The following is a 24204-nucleotide window of genomic DNA, read 5'->3' on the forward strand; positions in this document are numbered from 1 at the left end:
TTTCCAAGCGCTTTCACAGCCACCACTGCAGATGATCAGCAGTGGCTGTATCTAGTGTCAACACAGGGCCATTACTAGGGGGTGGATAAGCCCCATTTACAATATATTATGGGCATGTAGGTAATTAAAAAATTAAGAAATATTTTTTTTTTGTGTAAGGGATTGAAGTAACTATACTAAGTGAGGTGGGAATTCCCCTTTAATTTATTAATGCAGATTAAATGACGCTTGGAGCTATTAATGTGAGGCCAACATGAACAAAAACAAAGAGATGGCACTGGAACCAAAAGGTACATCCAGGCCTTGGAGTATGACGTGACTGAAACCTGCACCACCACAGTTCATTGCCCTCCTCAGATAGTGCCTGTTCCAGGCCTGCCAGAACATTACCTGGCCCCCTGCTAGCAGTATGTGATGAGTCCCCGGCGAGGGGGTAACTGCAGCCTGTGTTTCATACAGCTTTCTCCCCACCTCCTGTCTTATGCATTGAATAGGCAGGGGGGGAGGTAGATGGTGTGGAGGAGAGGAAGAATGCACGAGGAGACTGTGGCACAGACTGCTAAAGCTGCCTCTGCCCCAGGACTCATCACATGCTGCTGGCAAGGAGCTAGGTAATGTGAATTAAACTTCTGAAATGATTCAAAATGCTGAAAATGGCATTTTTAAAATAAACATAGCATAGACTATTGGAACCTGTCACCAGCTTAAAATAATATTCCAAATTACAGGTTCACTTTAAGGGCAAACATGTTACTTATGCTCTCCAGTAAATAACTGTGAAGTCCAATTACAAAGGGTGATCATCCTGGTTGAGGGCTGATCAAGTGATAATGCAGTATAAGTATAAATATCTTTCTCTTGTCCTATGCTAGGCCATCCAGAACCCATCAGATGTGCACCTACAGGAGGAAGCATGGAGAGCCGTCTGTCCTCTTGTAGCTAAACTAAAGCGCTTCTATGAATTTTCTCTACGACTTGGTAAGAAGGTTATTTCTCTTATTTATCAATAACTAAATAAGTAGACCTATATGTCTCCAATTCTATGGGAATTTATTAAGAATGATGGATTAGGAAAAGGAGAGTGAATGGTGCATTACCTTATTTTACCATTAGCAATATATAATGAATGCAACACTTTTATATAATATATACAATAATATATACAATATTATTATTATATAATAATATGCAATACTTTTATATAACATTCTTCACAGTAACACACTGATGTTCTGAAATCTAGGCCTTTCCTTTAAAGCATGACATTACTATGTTTCTCTCACAGAAAATGCACTGCATAGCCTCCTGGAAGCTCTTACATCACCCCCATATGCTCCAACACAGCACCTGGAAAGAGAGCAGGCCTTGGCCAAGCAGTTTGCCGAAATACTGCACTTCACTCTCAGCTTTGATGAGCTCAAGGTATGAGGAAACCAAATAAAATATCTTTTTTTCTATTTTTATTTATCAATATAAGGTTTAGGTCTTATTCACGTTTTCCTGTGTTTTTCTGAACGATTACTGACCCATTATATATTAAAATGTCAAGAAACATTGTATTCCTCCATCTAAACTGCCCATTTTACTGCTTGTATCCATCTTTAACTAAGACAGAAATGTGAATTTTCTTTGTTTTTACACAGCATCCTAATACTAAATAGCAATAAAGTTACAATGTACTAAGGTTAGAGATGAGCGAGCACTAAAATGCTCGGGTACTCGTTATTCGAGACGAACTTTTCCCGATGCTCGAGTGTTCGTCTCGAATAACGAGCCCCATTGAAGTCAATGGGAGACTCAAGCATTTTTCAAGGGGACCAAGGCTCTGCACAGGGAAGCTTGGCCAAACACCTGGGAACCTCAGAAAAGGATGGAAACACCACGGAAATGGACAGGAAACAGCAGGGGCAGCATGCATGGATGCCTCTGAGGCTGCTTAATCGCACCATTATGCCAAAATTATGGGCAACAGCATGGCCATGACAGAGTGACAGAATGAAGCTAGATAGCATCTAAAACATCCAATAATTGACCCTGACACTATAGGGGACTTCATGCAGAGGCAGCGGCAGCAGCGGCAGGCTAGAGAGTGGCATGGCGACATACCCTAAATGGACTCAGGCTTCAAACCAATGGGTGGCAGAGAGGAACCAAAGGAGGTGAGCAAGAAGCGCTCAAATAATATCGGTACATGATAAAAGTTTGCCAGTATATTTTGTGGATTACACAGCAGGGTGGCGACAAAGTTAACATGGAAGCCATGAAAACAACCCAAAATTCTGCCTGACACAGCTCGTTTGATAAGGGGACCATGTATGGAGGCAGTGAACTAGTAGTAGATTAAAGGTGCTGCAGTTAAAACTATGTTAGTTGGATCTTGGCATGGAGCTGGCGCTCCGCTGCCAGGCGAGCTTTCGCCAATCCAAGCCCCTGTCTCTAGGCTACTCCCCAAACAGCACTTCTAAGAACCTTTTGTATAAGATCAAGTGTAATAGCGTTCTTATAAGTTTAGGATATGGCGGGTGAGGGGAATGGAAACAGATGCGCAAGAAGCGCTGAAATAATATTGGTAAATGATAAAAGTTTGCCAGTATCTTTTCTGGATTACACAGCAGGGTGGCGAGAAAGTTAACAAGTTTGATGTGGAATGCCCTGTAATAGCTCTTGGGCGGTGTGCCTTTTATCGGCTAGGCTCAGCAGTTTGAGCACCGCCTGCTGTCGCTTAGCGACGGCACTGCTGCTGTGCCTAGAGCTACCGACTGATGGCGCCATGGCCACGGATGGTAATTCGGAGGAGGAGGAGGTGGAGGAGGGGTGGGAGGAGGAGGAGGTATAGTAGGCCTTTGAGACCTGGACCGAGGTAGGCCCCGCAATCCTCTGCGTCGGCAGTATATCACCAGCCGCAGGGTCAGACTCGGTCCCAGCGTGCACCAAGTTAAGTGTAGTAGCGTTCTTATAAGTTTGGGATATGGCGGGTGAGGGGAATGTAAACAGATGCGCAAGAAGCGCTGAAATAATATTGGTAAATGATAAAAGTTTGCCAGTATATTTTGTGGATAACACAGCAGGGTGGCGACAAAGTTAACAAGATTGTTGTGGAAGCCATGAAAACAACCCAAAATTCTGCCTGACAAAGCTTGTTTGATAAGGGGACCATGTATGGAGGCAGTGAACTAGTAGTAGATTAAAGGTGCTGCAGTTAAAACTATGTTAGTTGGATCTTGGCATGGAGCTGGCGCTCCGCTGCCAGGCGAGCTTTCGCCAATCCAAGCCCGTGTCTCTAGGCTACTCCCCAAACAGCACTTCTAAGAACCTTTTGTATAAGATCAAGTGTAGTAGCGTTCTTATAAGTTTAGGATATGGCGGGTGAGGGGAATGTAAACAGAAGCGCAAGAAGCGCTGAAATAATATTGGTAAATGATAAAAGTTTGCCAGTATATTTTGTGGATAACACAGCTGGGTGGCGACAAAGTTAACAACTTTGATGTGGAATCCATGAAAACAACCCAAATTTCTGCCTGACACACCTCGTTTGATAAAGGGACGATGTATGGAGGCAGCTATATGGACGACTTTTGGAGGAAGCAATGGAGACAACGTGTGGAGGCTGCTATGGAGACAATTTAATTTGGATAGTGCCTGTATGTGGCAGTCCAAAAAAGTTTTCAAACCAGAGGAGCAGGTAGGTGGCCCTCCAGAAAAATGGAATAGATTGAGTGCCTGTATGTGGCAGTCCAAAAAAGTTTTCAAACCAGAGGAGCAGGTAGGTGGCCCTCCAGAAAAATGGAATAGATTGAGTGCCTGTATGTGGCAGTCCAAAAAAGTTTTCAAACCAGAGGAGCAGGTAGGTGGCCCTCCAGAAAAATGGAATAGATTGAGTGCCTGTATGTGGCAGTGCAAAAAAGTTTTCAAACCAGAGGAGCAGGTAGGTGGCCCTCCAGAAAAATGGAATAGATTGAGTGCCTGTATGTGGCAGTCCAAAAAAGTTTTCAAACCAGAGGAGCAGGTAGGTGGCCCTCCAGAAAAATTGAATAGATTGAGTGCCTGTATGTGGCACTCCCAAAAATTGTTTAAAACAGAGGACCGGGTCGGTGGCCCTCCAGAAAAATTAAATGCATAAAGTACTATAGGTAGAGCCAGTGGGCCCTGTCAAAAAATAGCCAGTTTCCTCTGCTTTACTGTACAAAGAGCAGGAGAAGGAGGAAAATGAGGAGGAGGAGGAGGAGGAGTGGATAAATTATTCAGGTTGAGCTTCCTTCACCTGCTGGAGATTGGAAATTAGGAGAAATCCATGCTTTATTCATCTTGATAAGCGTCAGCCTGTCAGCGCTGTCAGTCGACAGGCGTGTACGCTTATCGGTGATGATGCCACCAGCTGCACTGAAAACCCGCTCGGACAAGACGCTAGCGGCAGGGCAGGCAAGAACCTCCAAGGCGTACAGCGCCAGTTCGTGCCACATGTCCAGCTTTGAAACCCAGTAGTTGTAGGGAGCTGTGTGATCATTTAGGACGATGGTATGGTCAGCTACGTACTCCCTCACCATCTTTCTGTAAAGATCAGCCCTACTCTGCCGAGACTGGGGACAGGTGACAGTGTCTTGCTGGGGTGACATAAAGCTGGCAAAAGCCTTGTAAAGCGTACCCTTGTGCTGGACAAGCTGCCTGCTCGCCTACTCTCCCTCGCTACTTGTCCCGCAGAACTACGCACTCTGCCGCTAGCGCTGTCAGAAGGGAAATACTGTTTCAGCTTGTGCACCAGGGCCTGCTGGTATTCATGCATTCTCACACTCCTTTCCTCTCCAGGGATGAGAGTGGAAAGATTTTGCTTATACCGTGGGTCCAGGAGAGTGAACACCCAGTAATCGGTGCTGGAATAAATTCTTTGAACGCGAGGGTCACGGGATAGGCAGTCTAGCATGAAATCTGCCATATGCGCCAGAGTACCAACGCGTAAGAATTCGCTCCCCTCACTGGCCTGACTGTCCATTTCCTCCTCCTCCAACTCCTCCAATTCCTCTTCTTCTGCCCATACACGCTCAACAGTGAAGGACTCAACAATGGTCCCCTCTTGTGTCTCGCCAACATTCTCCTCCTCTTCCTCCTCCACCTCCGATATGCGCTGAGAAACAGACCTAAGGGTGCTTTGGCTATCAACAAGGGTGTCAGGACTTGAACCGGCGGACTCCGCTGTCCCAGGCTGCAGCTCTACCAACTGAGCTAAGCAACAAGCTGGACAGCTCCAGTGCTGATCCTTGGCCTAGTTTGTGACTCTCCAGTTCCTAGTTCCTGTTTCCCTGGCCTTGCTCCACCCCTTCCTAGATTGGACTTCCTATTTAAACCCAGCCTTGCCTATACATCCTTGCAAGATTATTGTGCTTCCAGCCTGTAGTCTAGCTTGTCTCCTACTCTCCTGCGATTGACTCCTCTATTGTGCAACGACCACTGGCTTCCACCTGACTACGATACCTGCTTGCTCCCTCAATACTGACGCTGATCTCCTGTGCTACGACCTCCGGCTTCCTCCTGACTACGATACCTGCCTGCTCCTCTGTACTGCTAAGCCTCTCCTGTGTTCCGACCTCTGGCCTTACTGACTACGATTCCTGCCTGCAATAACTCAAGTAAGTCACAACACTTAGACTCCAAAACCAGACCCAGATCGTTACAGAATAATCTTGCCTACCATGGAGTCTGTTGTGACCACTCTGAGACAACAGGTGGCTGAGCTACAAGATTTTGGTGCTACTTATCAGGAAAAATTCTCTAAGTTGCAAACTGTGGTAATGGATCAACAAAAAGAAATAATTGAATTACAAAGGCAAATTCTGGCTATGCACAACCAAGGCGCAGATTCATGCCGCATGCCCCTGCCATCAAAGTTCAATGGAGAACGTCGCCATTACAGAGGTTTCTTAAATCAATGCCGCATATTTTTTCAAATGCAACCTGCACCTTTCATCACAGATAAGAAAAAAGTATTGTTTATAATCAATCTCCTGACAGATGAAGCTCTTGCATGGGCCTCGCCTTATGTGGAAAAGAACAGTGACCTCCTCAATGACTTGGAAACTTTTACCAAAGCTATGGATCAAGTTTTTGATGACCCTAATCGTTGTGCCACGGCTGAAAACAAATTACATAATCTGCGTCAAGGACGACGCTCTGTTGCTGAATATATGGCAGAATTTCGTCGCTGGGTTGCTGACACCAAATGGGATTTACCAGCCCAGAAGAGTCAATTTTGACGAGGTTTATCAGAACAAGTGAAAGATGAGCTTGCCAGAGTGGAGGCCCCTGATAGTTTTGAGGACTTTGTTAAACTGTGTATTCGAATTGATCAGAGACTTACAGAACGTAGGAATGAAAAGTTGAGAATCTTTGGAAACAATCCGACCTACTCTTTCAGCCAATCTACACAACAAAAGACTGAAACAACACCTGAACCTATGCAGATTGATGTAATCCGCAAACCTCTTACTGCGGTTGAGAAAGAAAGGCGCCGTACTGAAAATCTTTGTCTTTATTGTGGAGAATCGGGACATTATGCCATCCACTGTCCAAATAAGTTCCAAAGGACTGTAGTCTGCATAAGTGGGAAGTCAGTAAACAATGTTGAACTTTCTACACTACCAGATTCTGCTTCTCAGTCTATCTCCTCTGTAACTCAGGACAAAGTTAATTCATCTCATTTTGTCATTCCTATACAAATCACCATTGGGAGCCGTACGGTACAATGTTCTGCTATGTTGGATTCTGGTGCAGGGGGTAATTTTATGGACTTACAGTTTGCACTTGACCATAACATTGCACGTAGGCCGAAATCCATTCCAATCGAAATGGAAACAGTTGATGGATCACCTTTATCATCTGGGCCTGTAACTGAGGAGACAATTGATCTTGGAATTTGTATTGAACCTGATCATCATGAAACTTTGACTTTTCATCTGATTTCTTCTCCCAAGTTTCCAGTCATTCTAGGAATTCCATGGTTTGCTATACATAATCCTTTTATCAACTGGGAATCAAGGTCGGTTACCTTTCCATCTAAATACTGCAAGGACAATTGTCATATGAATCTGTTTATCCAAAAGCAAATGCAAGTCTCTGAGATTTCTCTTCAAAAGGACATGTTGCCACCTCAGTACCAACAATTCAATGATGTCTGCAGCAAGAAAAAAGCTGATCAGCTACCTCTTCATCGCTCATATGATTGTCCTAATGAGTTGCTTCCTGGAGCGGCTATTCCTTTTGGGCGAATTTACAGTCTCTCTGAACCAGAATTAAAAGTACTCAGAGAATACATTGATGAAAATTTAAAGAAAGGCTTTATTCGTCCATCTTCCTCCCCAGCTGGTGCACCCTTGTTCTTTGTAGAAAAGAAAGACTCATCCTTGCGGCCATGTATCGACTACAGAGAACTAAATAAGATTACTATTAAAAATCGTTACCCTCTCCCCCTGATTCCTGAGTTACTGGAAAGACTGTGCTGTGCCAAGATATTTACCAAACTTGATTTAAGAGGGGCATACAATCTCATACGTGTTCGTCCAGGGGATGAGTGGAAGACAGCTTTCAGAACAAGATATGGACATTTTGAATACCTGGTTATGCCATTTGGCTTATGCAATGCCCCAGCCACCTTCCAGCATTTTATAAATGATGTGTTTCGAGACTTCTTGGATCAATTTGTAGTGATATATCTTGATGACATTCTAATATTTTCAGACACCTTGCAGGAACACCGCAGACATGTTATGTTAGTCTTGGAACGTTTACGGGAGAATCATCTTTATATTAAATTAGAGAAGTGTGAATTTGAACAAACCAGAATCCAATTTCTGGGACATATCATATCTCCAGAAGGCCTATGTATGGATCCTGGTAAAATCAAAGCCGTTGTGGATTGGCCTACCCCCAAAAATGTTAAAGATATTCAGAGGTTTGTTGGCTTTGCAAATTTTTACAGGAGATTCATTAAGGACTTTTCTAAGGTAATTTTTCCAATCACTTCACTCACAAAGAGAACCCAAGCATTTTTGTGGTCCCCAGAGGCACAGGAGGCTTTTGATAAATTAAAAACTCTTTTTACTTCTGCACCCATACTGGTACATCCAAATCTTGAATTGCCATTTGTTGTGGAGGTAGATGCCTCAGACGCTGCTGTGGGAGCTGTTCTGTCTCAACGAGTTGGTGACAAGATGCAACTTCATCCATGTGCCTTTCTTTCCCATACCATGTCATCTGCAGAAAGGAATTATGACATCGGAAATAAAGAACTGTTGGCCATTAAAATTGCCTTCTCTGAATGGAGACATCTTTTGGAAGGCGCAAATCATCCTGTAACTGTCCTAACAGATCACAGGAATTTAGAATTTATCCGTACTGCCAGGAGATTATCTGCAAGACAAGCACGGTGGGCCTTATTTTTCTCTAGATTTAATTTCATAATTTCTTATCGACCAGGCTCAAGGAATGGCAAGGCTGATGCCTTATCCAGGATTCTTGATGAACCTAAGGAGGGGTCTAAGACAGAGTCAACCATCTTACCTTCCAAAAATTTTGTAGGAATACTTGATTCCAAAGAACTTTTAACCATGATCAAAAATGGATATCAGAATGACTCATTTCTCAATCACCCTTCTCAGGATGTAAATCTTTCCTTAAAAGAGGGGTTCTGGAAGCAGGACAACAGACTATATATCCCTGAATCTGCTCGCCTTGAAGTCTTAAAGCTGATCCATGATTCAAAACTTGCAGGGCATCTAGGAGTTATGAAAACTTATGAACTGTTGCTTCGCTCATTTTGGTGGCCCAATTGTAAAAATGATGTTAAGAAGTATGTTTCATCCTGTTTAACATGTGCACGAAACAAGACTCCACGTTCTCCCCCTCTAGGTCTTCTTCAAACACTGCAAGTTCCATCCAGGCCTTGGGGATCAATTTCCATGGATTTTATTGTGGATCTTCCTCCTTCTAAAGAAATGACCACCATTCTTGTTGTTGTGGACCGACTCACAAAAATGGCTCATTTTATACCAACCAAACGAATCCCTACTGCTGAACAAACTGCAGAATTAATGATAAAAGAGATTTTTAGGCTGCACGGTGCACCAGACAATGTCATCTCAGATAGAGGTGTGCAATTCACATCCAGATTTTGGAAGAATTTTTGTACAGCCTTGGGAATCAAAGTTAATTTATCTTCTGCTTTTCATCCTCAGTCAAACGGCCAGACTGAAAGGACTAACCAAACTCTTGAACAATATCTCCGCTGCTTTATTTCTTATCTTCAAGATGATTGGATGGACTATTTACCAACAGCAGAATTTGCTTACAACAATTCCAAACATAGTTCTACATCTGAAAGCCCATTTTATGCAAACTTTGGCTTCCATCCTGTGTTTATTCCTAACTTTCCATCGTCTACATCGACTCCTGCAGTTACTGACAGACTAACAGCATTACATGAAACTCAGAAAAAACTAATTGAAATGTTACAAGAAGCCCAAGAAAACTACAAAAAGGCGGCAGATAAACATCGCAAGACTCCTCCTACCCTAAATGTTGGTGATAAGGTTTGGTTATCTACTAAAAATCTGAAAACACATGTTCCTTCTCCCAAATTGGGCCAAAAATTCATTGGACCTTTCCAGGTTTCTGCTCAAATTAACCAAGTTGCCTTCCGTTTGAAACTTCCCAACAGTTTGAAAATACATCCTGTGTTCCATGTATCATTGCTTAAACCATTCATTGAAAACCCCTTTCCAGGACGAAATCAACCACCTCCTGCACCAGTAAAGATCCAAGGGGAAGAGGAATATGTTGTGGATAAAATCCTGGACTCTAAAATTTCAAGAGGTCGTTTGCAGTATTTAGTGCAATGGAAGGGGTACGGACCAGAAGAAAATTCTTGGGAGCCAGAAAATAATGTTCATGCCCCTAGACTAACAAAAGCTTTTCATCAGAGACATCCAGAAAAACCAGCCCCTAGGATGTCCAGAGGCCATCCTGAAAGGAGGGGACTACTGTCAGGACTTGAACCGGCGGACTCCGCTGTCCCAGGCTGCAGCTCTACCAACTGAGCTAAGCAACAAGCTGGACAGCTCCAGTGCTGATCCTTGGCCTAGTTTGTGACTCTCCAGTTCCTAGTTCCTGTTTCCCTGGCCTTGCTCCACCCCTTCCTAGATTGGACTTCCTATTTAAACCCAGCCTTGCCTATACATCCTTGCAAGATTATTGTGCTTCCAGCCTGTAGTCTAGATTGTCTCCTACTCTCCTGCGATTGACTCCTCTATTGTGCAACGACCACTGGCTTCCACCTGACTACGATACCTGCTTGCTCCCTCAATACTGACGCTGATCTCCTGTGCTACGACCTCCGGCTTCCTCCTGACTACGATACCTGCCTGCTCCTCTGTACTGCTAAGCCTCTCCTGTGTTCCGACCTCTGGCCTTACTGACTACGATTCCTGCCTGCAATAACTCAAGTAAGTCACAACACTTAGACTCCAAAACCAGACCCAGATCGTTACAAAGGGAATCTTCTTCCCCCGTCTCTTGTGAGGAGCGCAAAGCTTCCGACTTCATGCTGACCAGAGAGTTTTTCAACAGGCCAAGCAGCGGGATGGTGAGGCTGATGATGGCGGCATCGCCACTGACCATCTGTGTTGACTCCTCAAAGTTACTCAGCACCTGACAGATATCAGACATCCACGTCCACTCCTCATTGTAGACTTGAGGAAGCTGACTGACCTGACTACCAGTTCTGGTGGAAGTTGACATCTGGCAGTCTACAATCGCTCGGCGCTGCTGGTAAACTCTGGATAACATGGTCAGTGTTGAATTCCACCTCGTGGGCACGTCGCACAACAGTCGGTGAGCGGGCAGTTGGAGGCGGCGCTGCGCTGCCCTGAGAGTGGCAGCATCTGTGCTGGACTTCCTGAAATGCGCACAGATGCGGCGCACCTTCGTGAGCAAATCAGACAGATTGGGGTATGTCTTGAGGAAACGCTGAACTATCAGATTTAACACATGGGCCAGGCATGGCACATGTGTCAGTCTGCCGAGTTGCAGAGCCGCCACCAGGTTACGGCCGTTGTCACACACAACCATGCCTGGCTTCAGGTTCAGCGGTGCCAGCCACAGATCAGTCTGCGCCGTGATGCCCTGTAATAGTTCTTGGGCGGTGTGCCTTTTATCGCCTAGGCTCAGCAGTTTGAGCACCGCCTGCTGTCGCTTAGCGACGGCACTGCTGCTGTGCCTAGAGCTACCGACTGATGGCGCCATGCCCACGGATGGTCGTTCGGAGGAGGAGGTGGAGGAGGGGTGGGAGGAGGAGGAGGCATAGTAGGCCTCAAACACCTGGACCGAGGTAGGCCCCGCAATCCTCGGCGTCGGCAGTATATGACCAGCCGCAGGGTCACACTCGGTCCCAGCCTCCACCAAGTTAACCCAATGTGCCGTCAGAGATATATAGTGGCCCTGCCCGGCAGCACTCGTCCATGTGTCCGTGGTCAGGTGGACCTTGTCAGAAACGGCGTTGGTCAGGGCACGGATTATGTTGTCTGACACGTGCTGGTGCAGGGCTGGGACGGCACATCGGGAAAAGTAGTGGCGGCTGGGGACCGAATACCGAGGGGCGGCGCCGCCATGAGGCTGCGAAAGGCCTCGGTCTCTACTAGCCTATAGGGCAGCATCTCCAGGCTTAGCAATCTGGAGATGTGCACATTAAGGGCTTGGGCGTGCGGGTGGGTTGCACTATATTTGCGTTTCCGCTCCAGCGTCTGGGGTATGGAGAGCTGAACGCTGGTGGATGCTGTGGAGGATCGTGGAGGCGACGATGGGGTTTTTGTGGCAGGGTCCTGGGCAGGGGGCTGACTATCAGCTGACACAGGGGAAGGAGCAGTGGTGTGCACGGCCGGAGGTGAACGCGCTTGTTGCCACTGAGTGGGGTGTTTAGCATTCATATGCCTGCGCATACTGGTGGTAGTTAAGCTAGTAGTGGTGGAACCCCTGCTGATCCTGGTTTGGCAAATGTGGCACACCACAGTCCGTCGGTCATCCGGTGTTTCCTTAAAGAACCTCCATACTTCTGAAAATCTAGCCCTCGCCGCAGGAGCCCTCGCCACGGGAGCTTCACTAGTTGACACATTTGGTGCTGATGCACCAGCTCTGGCCCTGCCTCTCCGTCTGGCCCCACCACTGCCTCTTCCAACCTGTTCTGGTTGAGGACTCTCCTCCGTCTCAGAAGCACTGTGTTCACCCGGCCTCTCAACCCAGCTTGGGTCTGTCACCTCATCATCCTCCGATCCCTCAGTCTGCTCCCCCCTCGGACTTCCTGCCCTGACAACAACTTCCCCACTGTCTGACAACCGTGTCTCCTCATCGTCGGACACCTCTTTACACACTTCTTCCAGTACGTCAACAAGGTCATCATCACCCACAGACTGCGACTGGTGGAAAACCTGGGCATCGGAAAATTGCTCATCAGCAACCGGACAAGTGGTTTGTGACTGTGGGAAGGGTCCAGAAAACAGTTCCTCAGAGTATGCCGGTTCAAATGGCAAATTTTGCTGGGAGGGGGCAGACTGGGGGGGAGGAGGCTGAGGTGCAGGAGCTGGAGGAGTACCGATTTCGGTGACATGGGTGGACTGCGTGGAAGACTGACTGGTGGACAAATTGCTCGAAGCATTGTCGGCAATCCACGACATCACCTGTTCGCACTGTTCTGGCCTCAACAGTGCTCTACCACGAGTCCCAGTAACTTCAGACATGAACCTAGGGAGTGTAGCTCTGCGGCGTTCCCCTGCTCCCTCATAAGCAGGTGGTGTCTCACCCCGCCCAGGACCACGGCCTCTGACCCCTGCAGTAGTTGGACGCCCACGTCCCCGCCCTCGTCCTCTACCCCTAGCCCTCGGGTTAAACATTTTGAAAATGAGAGTTATAACTTGAATTTTTTTTTAAACTTTTTTTTGTGTTTTTTTTTTTTTTGTGTGTTTTTTAGTTTTTAAAACCAAACGATGCTATCCTATTGCTATGGCTATTTTATAGCCAAGTATGAAAGCACACTGCTATGCCAGATGAGATGACGCTGAGTTATGAAAAAAATAAACGTAAAATAAACAAGGAAATGGCAGACTGTGCCTAATTGAAATACAACCCCGGGCCCTAATAAATTTTCCCACTTCGGTCTTTGCGATGGATATGTGCGTCACTAAAACACAGTGGTCGCAAGTCTGACTCCAAATTGCTCACAATTTACTAGTAGATGCACTGCAACAACTACAGCCACCAGCAGATCAACCAGAAATCAAATATATATATAACGCTACTGTAGGCGTAATTAAGCCGTTTGTATTCTCCTATGGCTATTTTCTAGCCAAGTATTACAGCACACTACTATGCCAGATGAGATGACACTGAGTTATTAAAACAATAAACGTAAAATAAAAAGAAACTGGCAGACTGTGCCTAATTCTACTCAAACCCCTAATAAATTTTCCCACTTTGGTGTTTGAGGTGGATATGTGTGTCACTAAGAGCTAAACACAACGGTAGCAAGTCCCCCTGCTAATTCCTCACAATATGGTACTAGCTGCAAATAAAAAAAAAAAAAAATTATAACGTTATTGTAGCCCTAAGAAGGGCTGTTGGGTTCTTTTAGAATCACTCCTGCCTAACAGTAAGCTAATAGAACACCCTAACGCTTTCCCTGACCAGCAGCAGCTCTCTCCCTAGCGGCATCCAGACAGAGAATGATCCGAGCAGCGCGGGCAGCGGCTAGTCTATCCCAGGGTCACCTGATCTGGCCAGCCAACCACTGCTATCTACGTGTAAGGGTACCACGTCATGCTGGGTGGAGTGCAGAGTCTCCTGGCTTGTGATTGGCTCTGTTTCTGGCCGCCAAAAAGCAAAACGGCGGGAGCTGCCATTTTCTCGAGCGGGCGAAATACTCGTCCGAGCAACGAGCAGTTACGAGTACGCTAATGCTCGATCGAGCATCAAGCTCGGACGAGTATGTTCGCTCATCTCTAACTAAGGTATAAATGAGACTGAATCTTGTAGTCAGGAAATGTGCTATTGTAACACTGTTCTGACTGATATACCTTGTTCTCTGGTACTGTAGTTATCAAGAAATGGAAACTATAGGGAAACCATAATTCTGCCTATAGAAGTAAAGGGGTTGCTTTCTAGACATGAAAACAGCTGCCAAACGTCCAAAATATACCATAAGTTTGTATGCATGAGGCTGTCCAAAAAATGACAGTGGGGACATACGGTATACCTCAATAGCGAGGTTAAATTTATTCCTGCATTTCGAAAAGGAAGAGCAGAATGGTAAAATGTACAATTGTATTAAATGATGTTGCAGAAATGTTATGTTATACAAGCATTTTCTAAAAACATGATAAATGGATAGATGTTTGAGGGGCGCTGAATGTTTTTTTTTTCTCAGGCTTTTTAAAAAATTATTTTTAGTTCTGTAGAGAAATTGGTTAACAAACTGCAAATAAACTAGTTTAAAAAGATATCTGCATTACATTTTACAAATTGTACAGTGTTTTCTAGCAGCATTTGTAATGATTCTTTTACTGTTTAGTTTTCATTGTAGCCAGATGATATTTTAAAGGGGTTTTCCCACCGACAAAAGTTAGGCCCTAACCACAGGATAGGGCCTAATTTGCTGATCAGTGGGGGTCTCAGTGGGGGTCTGACGGAGGTACGTGGGACCCCATCGGACCCCTTGTTTTTGTGATCTGTGGGGGGGTGATCACTGAGACCCCCACTGATCAGCAAGTTAGGCCCTATCCCGTGGATAGGACCTAACTATTGTTCGTGGGAAAACCCCTTTAAGGTCTCAAGTTCATTAAAAAGTTTAATAGAGGCTAAATATAAGGTTGCAATTTTTTGAAAAAAAAGGAGGAGATGTGTGAAGGAAGCCATATTATTAATGAATACATTCAACATTTTATTCAGAAGTCCTGATTTGTAACTATTCTTTCCCCTTAGATGACAAATCCCGCAATACAAAATGACTTTAGTTACTATAGAAGGACAGTGAGTCGCAATAGATTGAACAATTTCCAGGTAATTTCTATGTTCTGCTGTTATCATTTCATCTCAGGTAAGTTAGGCAGTTCTAAGGTGTTTTTTTTCGTCTCTTTCAGGTGGACTCTGACTGTGATGTTAACAATGAGATGGCCAATCGCATGTCCCTGTTTTACGCAGATGCCACTCCCATGTTAAAAACTTTGAGCAATGCAACCACTAAGTTTGTGTCTGAGGTGAGTAACAAAAGCCATGTATTGAGTAAAGTTATTTATGAACACCTACAGAAAAGCTAACATACACAGAATAGCCTTTATTACAGGAAAAAGCAAATGTTATTAATACTCCATCACAGATAATAAAGTTATAATTCATATTGCATTATGAAAAAACAGGCAATACCTTTTGGACACGTAGATATAAGAAGATGGTGACAACCTGCCAACACAAGATGACAATAAATAAATGTATAATGCTGTCAAATACAGATAACTCTATGTCACGAGCAGATGAGACTATATTATCAAGATAATGTGTGAATATCTCTAAAATAATACTGAACAAAAAAGGTCTTATGAGACCACAGTTTACTCACATGTTACAACTTATGTCTATTCGGTACACCAAATATATTACTTTCTAATAGTCTCCCTGCCTAAACAGAGGGTAGTAAGTAAGCATACATGACAAAATATTAGGCAATACCTATAGCCACTGTGAGGGAAAGTGGGCCAGTCTCAACACCTGAAATGCCCCGATGGACATTTCACTTTCACCTTTGGCAGATAAAGTAATAGGGGACTATTTATCATTAGACAGGCTCATTGGGACAGTTCTTTGTCTATTTTTGGAGCTCCGCTGCCCATCAGAGTAATTATAGTGGCTATAGTGTATTTTCTGTCTGGATTTCTTTTTCAGAAAGTGCCAAAAAAGTTTCAAAATACATAAAAAGTATCAGCACATAGACCAGCACGGGACAAAAGTACGGGCACGGGCAAAAGTCCCAAGTCATGAATCTGGCTTTGCACAGTGTTGCACTAGCAATAGCTCTATGTTTAGCCCAGATTAATGAAGAGGTGAATGTAGTCCTGTGAGACTTTTTAGCAGTGAAAAGTCTCAAAAAACTTCAACGCGACTACTTTGAGACTTTTTTTTACGCAAAAAAGCCTAGGAAAACCAATGATAAATAACCCCCCATAGTCTGAATGATGTACATACCTACCTTGTGTGATGGCCGAGCCTAGGCACAAAAATAATTCTTATTGTATACTTTAATTTTCTGTAGAACAAGTCTTTGCCAATTGAGGACACAACAGATTGCCTGAGCACAATGGCTTGTGTGTGCAGAGTCATGCTGGAAACCCCGTAAGTACTCAGATATGGTCCATAAACATAAAGATTTATGAGTTTGATGTCTTGGGAAAAAAAAACCTAACAAACATCAGGCTTCATTTAGATATGGTATATGGCAGTGGTGGGGAACCTATGGCACGCGTGCCAGAGAGGGCACGCGGACCATCTCCCCTGCTGTCTATATATAAATCATTAGAACTCCCGGCAGGCAGGAAAAGCTGCCGATCGCCGAGAGCTCCAGTGATCTCTTTCACTGAAGGCTGCGTCTGACCTGCTCTGTGCTCATTAGTGCTTCCTAGAGACACAGCAGCAGGTCAGTGCCCGCCCCTCCACTACCTCCTCCTCCCCCTTCAGCCCGGGAACACAAGGAGAGTGAGAGGGAACTGCCGGAGCATGCAGCAGCCGGTGCCCAGTGAGTACAGAGGAGTGCAGCAAGAGGGAGGAGGCAGGAGCTGCTCTGTGTGTATTACACAGGCAGCAGGCAGGCAGCTTTGGGACACTGAACTACTATAGGTGCTTATTGTTTAGTGTCCCAAACTGCCCTGTATGACCAGATGTCTGTGGCCACATATATTCTGCCCCTGGTCCAGATCTCTTGTCTCTGTGCTATGCTGCCAGTGACCCTGGGGTGCACTACACTGCCCTCACTGACAGCATGGCACAGGTGCCCAGAGCTCCAGACCAAGGGCAGTATATATATGTGTATGTGTGTGTGGCCACAGACATGTGTCATATGTGGTGATTTGATGGTAAATTCACCTCCCTGGTTCCATGTAGATTTGCTGTTCAGTGCACCCACCCTCCACCCTACAACATACACATTACCCTACACACCCCCTGCCAAATTCAACAATCCTTCATATTGCCCCTGGATGGGGGTAGTGTTCCTCACTGGATGGGGGTAGTGTTCCTCACTGGATGGGGGTAGTGTTCCTCACTGGATGGGGGTAGTGTTCCTCACTGGATGGGGGTAGTGTTCCTCACTGGATGGGGGTAGTGTTCCTCACTGGATGGGGGTAGTGATCCTCACTGGATGGGGGTAGTGATCCTCACTGGATGGGGGTAGTGATCCTCACTGGATGGGGGTAGTGATCCTCACTGGATGGGGGTAGTAATCCTCACTGGATGGGGGTAGTAATCCTCACTGAATGGGGGTAGTGTCCCTCACTGGATGGGGGTAGTGTTCCCCGCTGTATGGGGGGGGGGTAGTGTTCCTCACTGGATGAGGGTAGTGTTCCCCGCTGTATGGGGGGGTAGTGTTCCTCACTGGATGAGGGTAGTGTTCTCTGGTGTATTTGCTCCTGCTTTGTGATATAATTGGTGATGTTGGACTTTCTTTAGTGGTCTGTTTATTATCAATATGGTGGTATTTATCTTGTTGTACTGGTAATGGTCATCATGTAGCAGTATTATATGTCCCTTATAGAGTGGTATGGTGTGATTTTTAGTCGTGTTGGCACTTTGCGATGATTACATGGACTTTGGTTTGGAGTTTGGGCACTCGGTCTCTAAAAGGTTCGCCATCACTGGTATATGGTATATCTTGATCTATTGCATAATATGATTAGATTAACAAATGAATTGCCTCTAGATCTTTAAAATAACACCAATGAACTCTAAAAAATCCATCTGACTATAATGGGGTCCATTAGATTACCATTCCATTGCCTTTCATGTAATCTGTGATTTTGGGCAGATTGTATGACAGACTTCAATGCAGATGTGAAGCATGCTAAAAATGTCATCTGCCTGATTATATATATATATATATATATATATATATATATATATATATATATATATATATATATATATATATATATATCTCATCCATTACAGACTTCACCGCAGGGAATAATTGTTTTATATTTTGATAGATTCAGATTTTTGGGATGCAGCAATACATGGCCTGCTTATGATTTTATGTGTATTTATATTTTTATATTAGGTTTAAGGGGGGAGTTTGTTTGATTTATTTCACAGCTGTAATGCAGTTTCAGCCGTATTTTCAGATGTATTGCAGTATATGGTGATTTTACTTATATGGTGTCATATAACACAAAAAACTGTCTAAATCATAACAGAAACCCCACATAGATACTATCACTGCGTCTGTAACAACCCGTAGAATAAAAGTAAATAATTATTGAACCCGCACAATGAACAACGCTGAAAAACTGTTAAAAACCCGCCAAAATGATGATTTTTACCTATTGAATCCCCAAAAAAACGCAATAAAAAGTGAACAAAAAAAGCCATATGTACTCCAGAATAATACTTTTGCAAATTACAACATGTCCCACAAAAAACAAGTCATCAACTAGCCCCATAGCCTAAAAAGTAAAAATGTTATGCCACTTGGAAGACGGCAATTCAAAAATGATAGATTTTTCCCCACATTAGGGTTTTATTTGGCAAATTTCGTTAAACGTAAGAAGAAATATTCAAGTCTGGTATCCCCGTAATCGTATCGACCTATAGAATAAAGATAACATGATTATTAGGCTATACGGGGAACAGCAAAAAAAAAAGTTAAAAATCCAGTACAGAATTGATGCTTTTCTATTCCTGCTCTCAAAAGAAAGTTCCTAAATTTTCAACAATAGGTGATACCAACCCCAAAATGATAGCGCTGGAAAAAGCATCTCGTCCCGCAAAAAATATGTCATCACATGGCCCCAATATCGAAAATGGCGAAAATTCTATAGCCTACAAAAGGGGCCAATGAGAAAAATAAAATCCTGGCAGCTGCAGGGTGCTCCTTCCCTTCTGCGCCTCGCTGTGCCCCCATAAAAAGAGGTCACGGCCACATAAGGGGGGTCTCTGTACTCGGGAGAAATTGCATAACAAATTGTAAGGTGGGTTTTATCTTTTGGAAATGTGTAAATTTTAGGGCTAAATTAACATATAACCGACAAAATTTGACCATTCTAAATTTCACCTCCATTCTGATTCAATTACTATGAAGATCTCAAGGGGTTAACAATCTTCCTAAAAGTTGTTTCTGATAAGTTAAAGGGGTGCAGATTTGAAAATGGGTTGATTATATAGGGGGTTTTTTTATGTTAAATATGTAAAATTTCATTCAAAACAGTATTTATCCCCAAAATAGTCAATTCTGAAAATACGGAAAACCGATATTCGATTTGTAAGCCGCGTGACATCAAAATAAATTATCCAGCCATTTCAAAAATTATGAAATGTAAAGTAGACATATGGAAAATGTTATTCAGCAACTTATTTAGGTGATAAATCTATCTGCCTGAAAACGCAATGATTTCGAATTTCGAAAAATGGCAACGTTTTCAAAAAATTCGACATCTTTTCTTTTTTTTGTAAATAAACGCAAAACTTATCAGCCAAAATTTACCACTAAAATGAAGTACAACATGTGGGGGAAAACAATCTCAGAATCGTTTTGATAAGTTAGAGTGTTTAAAAGTTATAACCATATTATGCGCCACATGTCAGAATACAAAAAATGGGGATGTTATTATTCACTCACCACATAATTCTTCAAAATGGTGAGAAAATTTAGTATAGCCCAAGAATGCTAAGAATAATACACTTTTTAAAAAGTATTTGTTTCTTTCACTGCAGAGGTTACCGGAGCCGGTTTACCAGTACTGAAACACTTCTGTTCTGCATGAGAGTGATGGTTGGTGTTATCATTCTGTATGATCATGTGCATCCTGTTGGAGCATTTGCAAAAACTTCCAAAATTGATGTAAGTATGTAAAATACATCAAGTGGTACATTTATAGCCCCTTCAGTTTTATGAAAACTCATGAACACAGGCTTAGTCGGGTTCTGTGTTGTATTGAGCTTTATGAATTTGCCAAAATTTCTTACAGATACATGTAGATGTTTTTTGTGACATGCTCAAATAAAACACCGCTTTAATCCCATAGACGTGTTGATTGTAAATGTATAAATGGGGCGCATGGGGTCCCCTGTATCCTTTATGCAATGTGGCTGAGGTCTAGATGAGAATGGGTCTACTATCTCTTTTACATATACCGTATTGCTCGGACTATAAGGCGCACTAAAAATCCTATGATTTTCTCAGAAATCAATAGTGCGCCTTATAATCCAGTGCGCCTTATATATGAACCGTACTTACAGACAACAGCTGCCTTGAACTGTGCACAGGTCTGCCACCTGCTGGTCATTTATCCTTATATCAGGTGCGCCTTATACTCCGGTGCGCCTTATATATGAACCTAGACGTTTTATCAGGCATTTATAGATGGTGCGCCTTATACTCCGGTGCTCCTTATAGTCCGAAAAATACTGTATTTGAAATTTTCTACAGCCACATTTTCCACCAGGATTTTACATTTTCTGTGGCTTTCACTTCCCAATTTAATATCAATTTTATTATGAAAATTAAGGGATAAGTTTACTTTTGTACAGGCTATTTGCAGATGCTAGAATGATAATTATAAAATAACTGGCTCCAACTAATGACAGTGTTGGTGAAATGTATCTGGACCAATGTAAAAAATTGATTTATTATTTTTGGAGAATTGAATGACTTATTAACACTGATGTCCTTGTAACTATCATAAAAGCATACATAAATAAGGAATCAACTGAATAAAATTACTAGAGCATGTGAGTGGTGGCAGGTTGGAGATATTACTTAAGATTGATGTTGCGTGCAGTATTTACTGATCTCATCACATGCCCGGAAAGGAGTTGCTTTCTGTTCAGTCATGGGTTTAGAGATAGTGGTCTTATCATAGCATATTGTTACTAAATTAGGAAAGACTTTTAAAATGTAATAGTTTAATAGTACATCGAATCAATGATGAGAAAATCCTATTGTACTAATATGTATAATAGTCCACACATACACCAGGGGCAGGCCATGTGCTCCAGTTCTCTTTAATTGTTGTCCAATAGCAACTAGCACAGAAACACTGTGGGACATTTACCCGTGGCAGCATATCATGAGGGCCCGGCGCCATCGGATACATTTAAAGGCTGCTCTGGTATACAATTCTGCGAGGCCTATGAACTTTCACCCATGAACACCAACCTTGCACTCCTTCATGCCCCTCCAGGCACATTGACTTACAGCTCTGATAATTGCCCCCCAATGACTTCCTGTTGACACAAGCTGTCTCTTGGATGGCTAGATTACTGGTCACATGACACAGCTGAGGAACAGTAGAGAGTGAAATACAGGCACCAGTAACTATTTATATTATTGTTAAGGAGATCGCACTGGTTTCGGACGCCATCTTGACTACTGTCCGCCATCTTAGATACAGCAGCCATGTTCCCTGACCATTGTCAAGTTAATATCATCATTCAAACTTCATTTTATGTAACCTGTTTGCTGGCCTGTCAGCTAATACCCTTTGACATTTAATGAGAATCCAGTCTTTCCTTGATTATATTATGATTCTGGAGTCCACTTATCTTCTTCTTAGTATAAACAATATCTGTGTACAAGGTCTCTGAGAACTGAGCACAATTAATTGTTTTTCCCAGAATGTGCCGATGACCAATAGGTTTGTAGTATACTATTCACGCCCCTTTGATGATTCTTCTGTCAGTTATATATTATGCATTTTTGATTATTAAAGAGTAGAAGATCTTGACTAAGAGATTGACGTATGTCTTGGTCTTTATGTTCAATCATGGGTTAATTAGGACTCACCTTACAAAAGTCAGGAGGGCTGTTGGGGCCCTGCATAAAAAATCCCTATCATTATATACATTTGTATGGGCAGAGAATAAACTAATTGTTGGAGGTCTACTTTAAGTTATACTGTAAATATCATATCTACATGGCCATGTGCTCTTTTTGTAGATGAAAGGCTGTATCAAGGTGCTAAAAGATCAGCCATCGACAAGCACAGAAGGTCTACTGAATGCTCTGAGGTAAGTAGTATGTTTTACAGTTAGCGCTCACAATGAGGTAGAAATTGACATGTTTAATAGCAACCTTTTTGTTCTCTTTTAGATACACGACCCGTCACCTTCATGATGACACAACATCTAAACAGATCAGAGCTCTTCTTCAATGAGCCATTGCATGTGGAGCCCATGCACCTACACTGTGTGAGAGAGAAGATGGGGTCTGTTCCTAATCAAGTGGATGCCTTGACCCTGCATCTAATCTTAATTTTGCTGAAATAGGGTAAAATGCCATTTAGTAAGGCTGTGAACATCAATGATTCTTGTACCAATTCTTCACTGTGGTCTGTGTTAATGATGTTACTGCAGAGGAATCTATGTCCCAGTCTCTACAGGTCTGCTGTCTATTACTGTTCTGCAAATATTTCTCTATAATAGCTTTACAGTGTATACAATTCCCATGCATTGCCCCTTGCTGTGTATGCGAAAGGGCTATATATAGTATATTTATATATTTTATAGATCAGTAACTGTCGCTGTTCTATAAGAAGAATCCAAAGTAAATTATTGGTGTTGACAGCCTTGTATCTGCTTAGCAGATCGTGTACCCTATTATAGTTCTCACTACAGCACAGAGTTCTATGGTTGTTTTCTTTATTGTCCTTTAGAGTCCCATGTATTGATTCAACTCTGAGCTTCAAGACAACATTCTCGTAGAGATCCATCAACCAGTATAATTACAAAGCTGACAGGAAGGTACACTATGGTGACATTGAGACACAAATATAAGATGTGCAAGTGCTGGGCACACTTTATTATATAAATAGCGCTGTATGAGGAGTTGTATATATACCTACAAGCACACTGTGTCCAGAGCTTTCCATGTTATACGCAATATGCTGGTTGACGTTAGAGCTTTGACTACGTGAAAACCTGGATGTGTTCCAACCAAAAACACAAATATGCACAAATATCCATCATCAGGTAGAATAGTGGATTATGCTGTCACCATGGCACTTATATATGTGCGTGTGTGTGGACACTGTATATCTCATCATATTATTTAGTGTTACAAGTGTCAAGATGTAACATTTGTAAGAGTACAAAGAATACATGCACATGGATGCTCTATAGGGACTCCAGCTGGACTCTGTGTGTCATGAGACAATCTAACTTCTTGTCTCTCCAGTGATTCCTCTTAAATCTGATTCAATAAAATGTCCTGTTCTAGAATATGTTGTCTGCTTAGTCTTCTGCTCACTTTCACAGTTAAACTAAACACCAGCAGAGGGCAGCATGTTTCAAAGATATGAAACCATACACAATGCACCATACTGGTACAACACAAGTCTGTGTTAAGCAAATAAAGCATTAATTCAGACTGAATGGACATGAAAGAATCCCTGGTGTATTGGTTCATATAACTTTAGAAATTCAGAAAACTTTTAGCCCATTTTTTTTATTTGAAAACACAATACCACACCCTCCACAATATATTATTATACAATAATATATATATCATTATTTAGCAATAATTCACAAACCGCTCCCCAAATGTACTTCACACAAGACAAACACACATCTAACTACATGTAAGAAATCTAGAGCTTACAGAAAACAAAAGTTATAATGCAACTATTGTGAAATTGCATTAAACATGGATATTAGGTTTTATTCCTATACCCTGAAAACCTACATTTAACAAACTAACCCAAACAAAAAACACAAACAATAATGAAAGAACTCAAAATTGTGTATTTCATGCTGGGCATCACATCAGAGTACAGAACCATACTGTACACATGTCATCCCTACACACAGAACCATAATTCATCAACTCTCTTTCTTAGATACCTGGTGACCTATACATTCCTAGTTGACAATGCTCCGCCATCATTCTTTGTCCCCAACATGGTCCCTTTCTAAGTCTTC

At 42.9% G+C, this 24204-nt stretch overlaps 1 protein-coding gene across 5 annotated transcripts in view; it reads left to right on the top strand.

Annotated features, from left to right (window-relative positions):
* Window positions 1–23505, top strand: part of LOC140118495 (CYFIP-related Rac1 interactor A-like) — a 48321-nt gene extending 24816 nt beyond the window's left edge. For all 5 annotated transcript variants that reach the window (XM_072136490.1, XM_072136493.1, XM_072136494.1 and 2 more), the window contains 8 exons: window positions 873–978; window positions 1286–1422; window positions 15010–15087; window positions 15168–15284; window positions 16334–16413; window positions 20002–20128; window positions 22226–22296; window positions 22379–23505. In XM_072136490.1, coding sequence (XP_071992591.1) covers window positions 873–978; window positions 1286–1422; window positions 15010–15087; window positions 15168–15284; window positions 16334–16413; window positions 20002–20128; window positions 22226–22296; window positions 22379–22442 — 780 coding nt within the window. In that variant the 3' untranslated portion in view covers window positions 22443–23505. The remainder of the gene's footprint in view (window positions 1–872; window positions 979–1285; window positions 1423–15009; window positions 15088–15167; window positions 15285–16333; window positions 16414–20001; window positions 20129–22225; window positions 22297–22378) is intronic.
* The last annotated feature ends 699 nt before the right edge of the window (window positions 23506–24204 follow it).

The sequence above is a fragment of the Engystomops pustulosus genome, chromosome 2, assembly GCF_040894005.1.
Source record: "Engystomops pustulosus chromosome 2, aEngPut4.maternal, whole genome shotgun sequence".
Taxonomy (NCBI): Eukaryota; Metazoa; Chordata; class Amphibia; order Anura; family Leptodactylidae; genus Engystomops; species Engystomops pustulosus.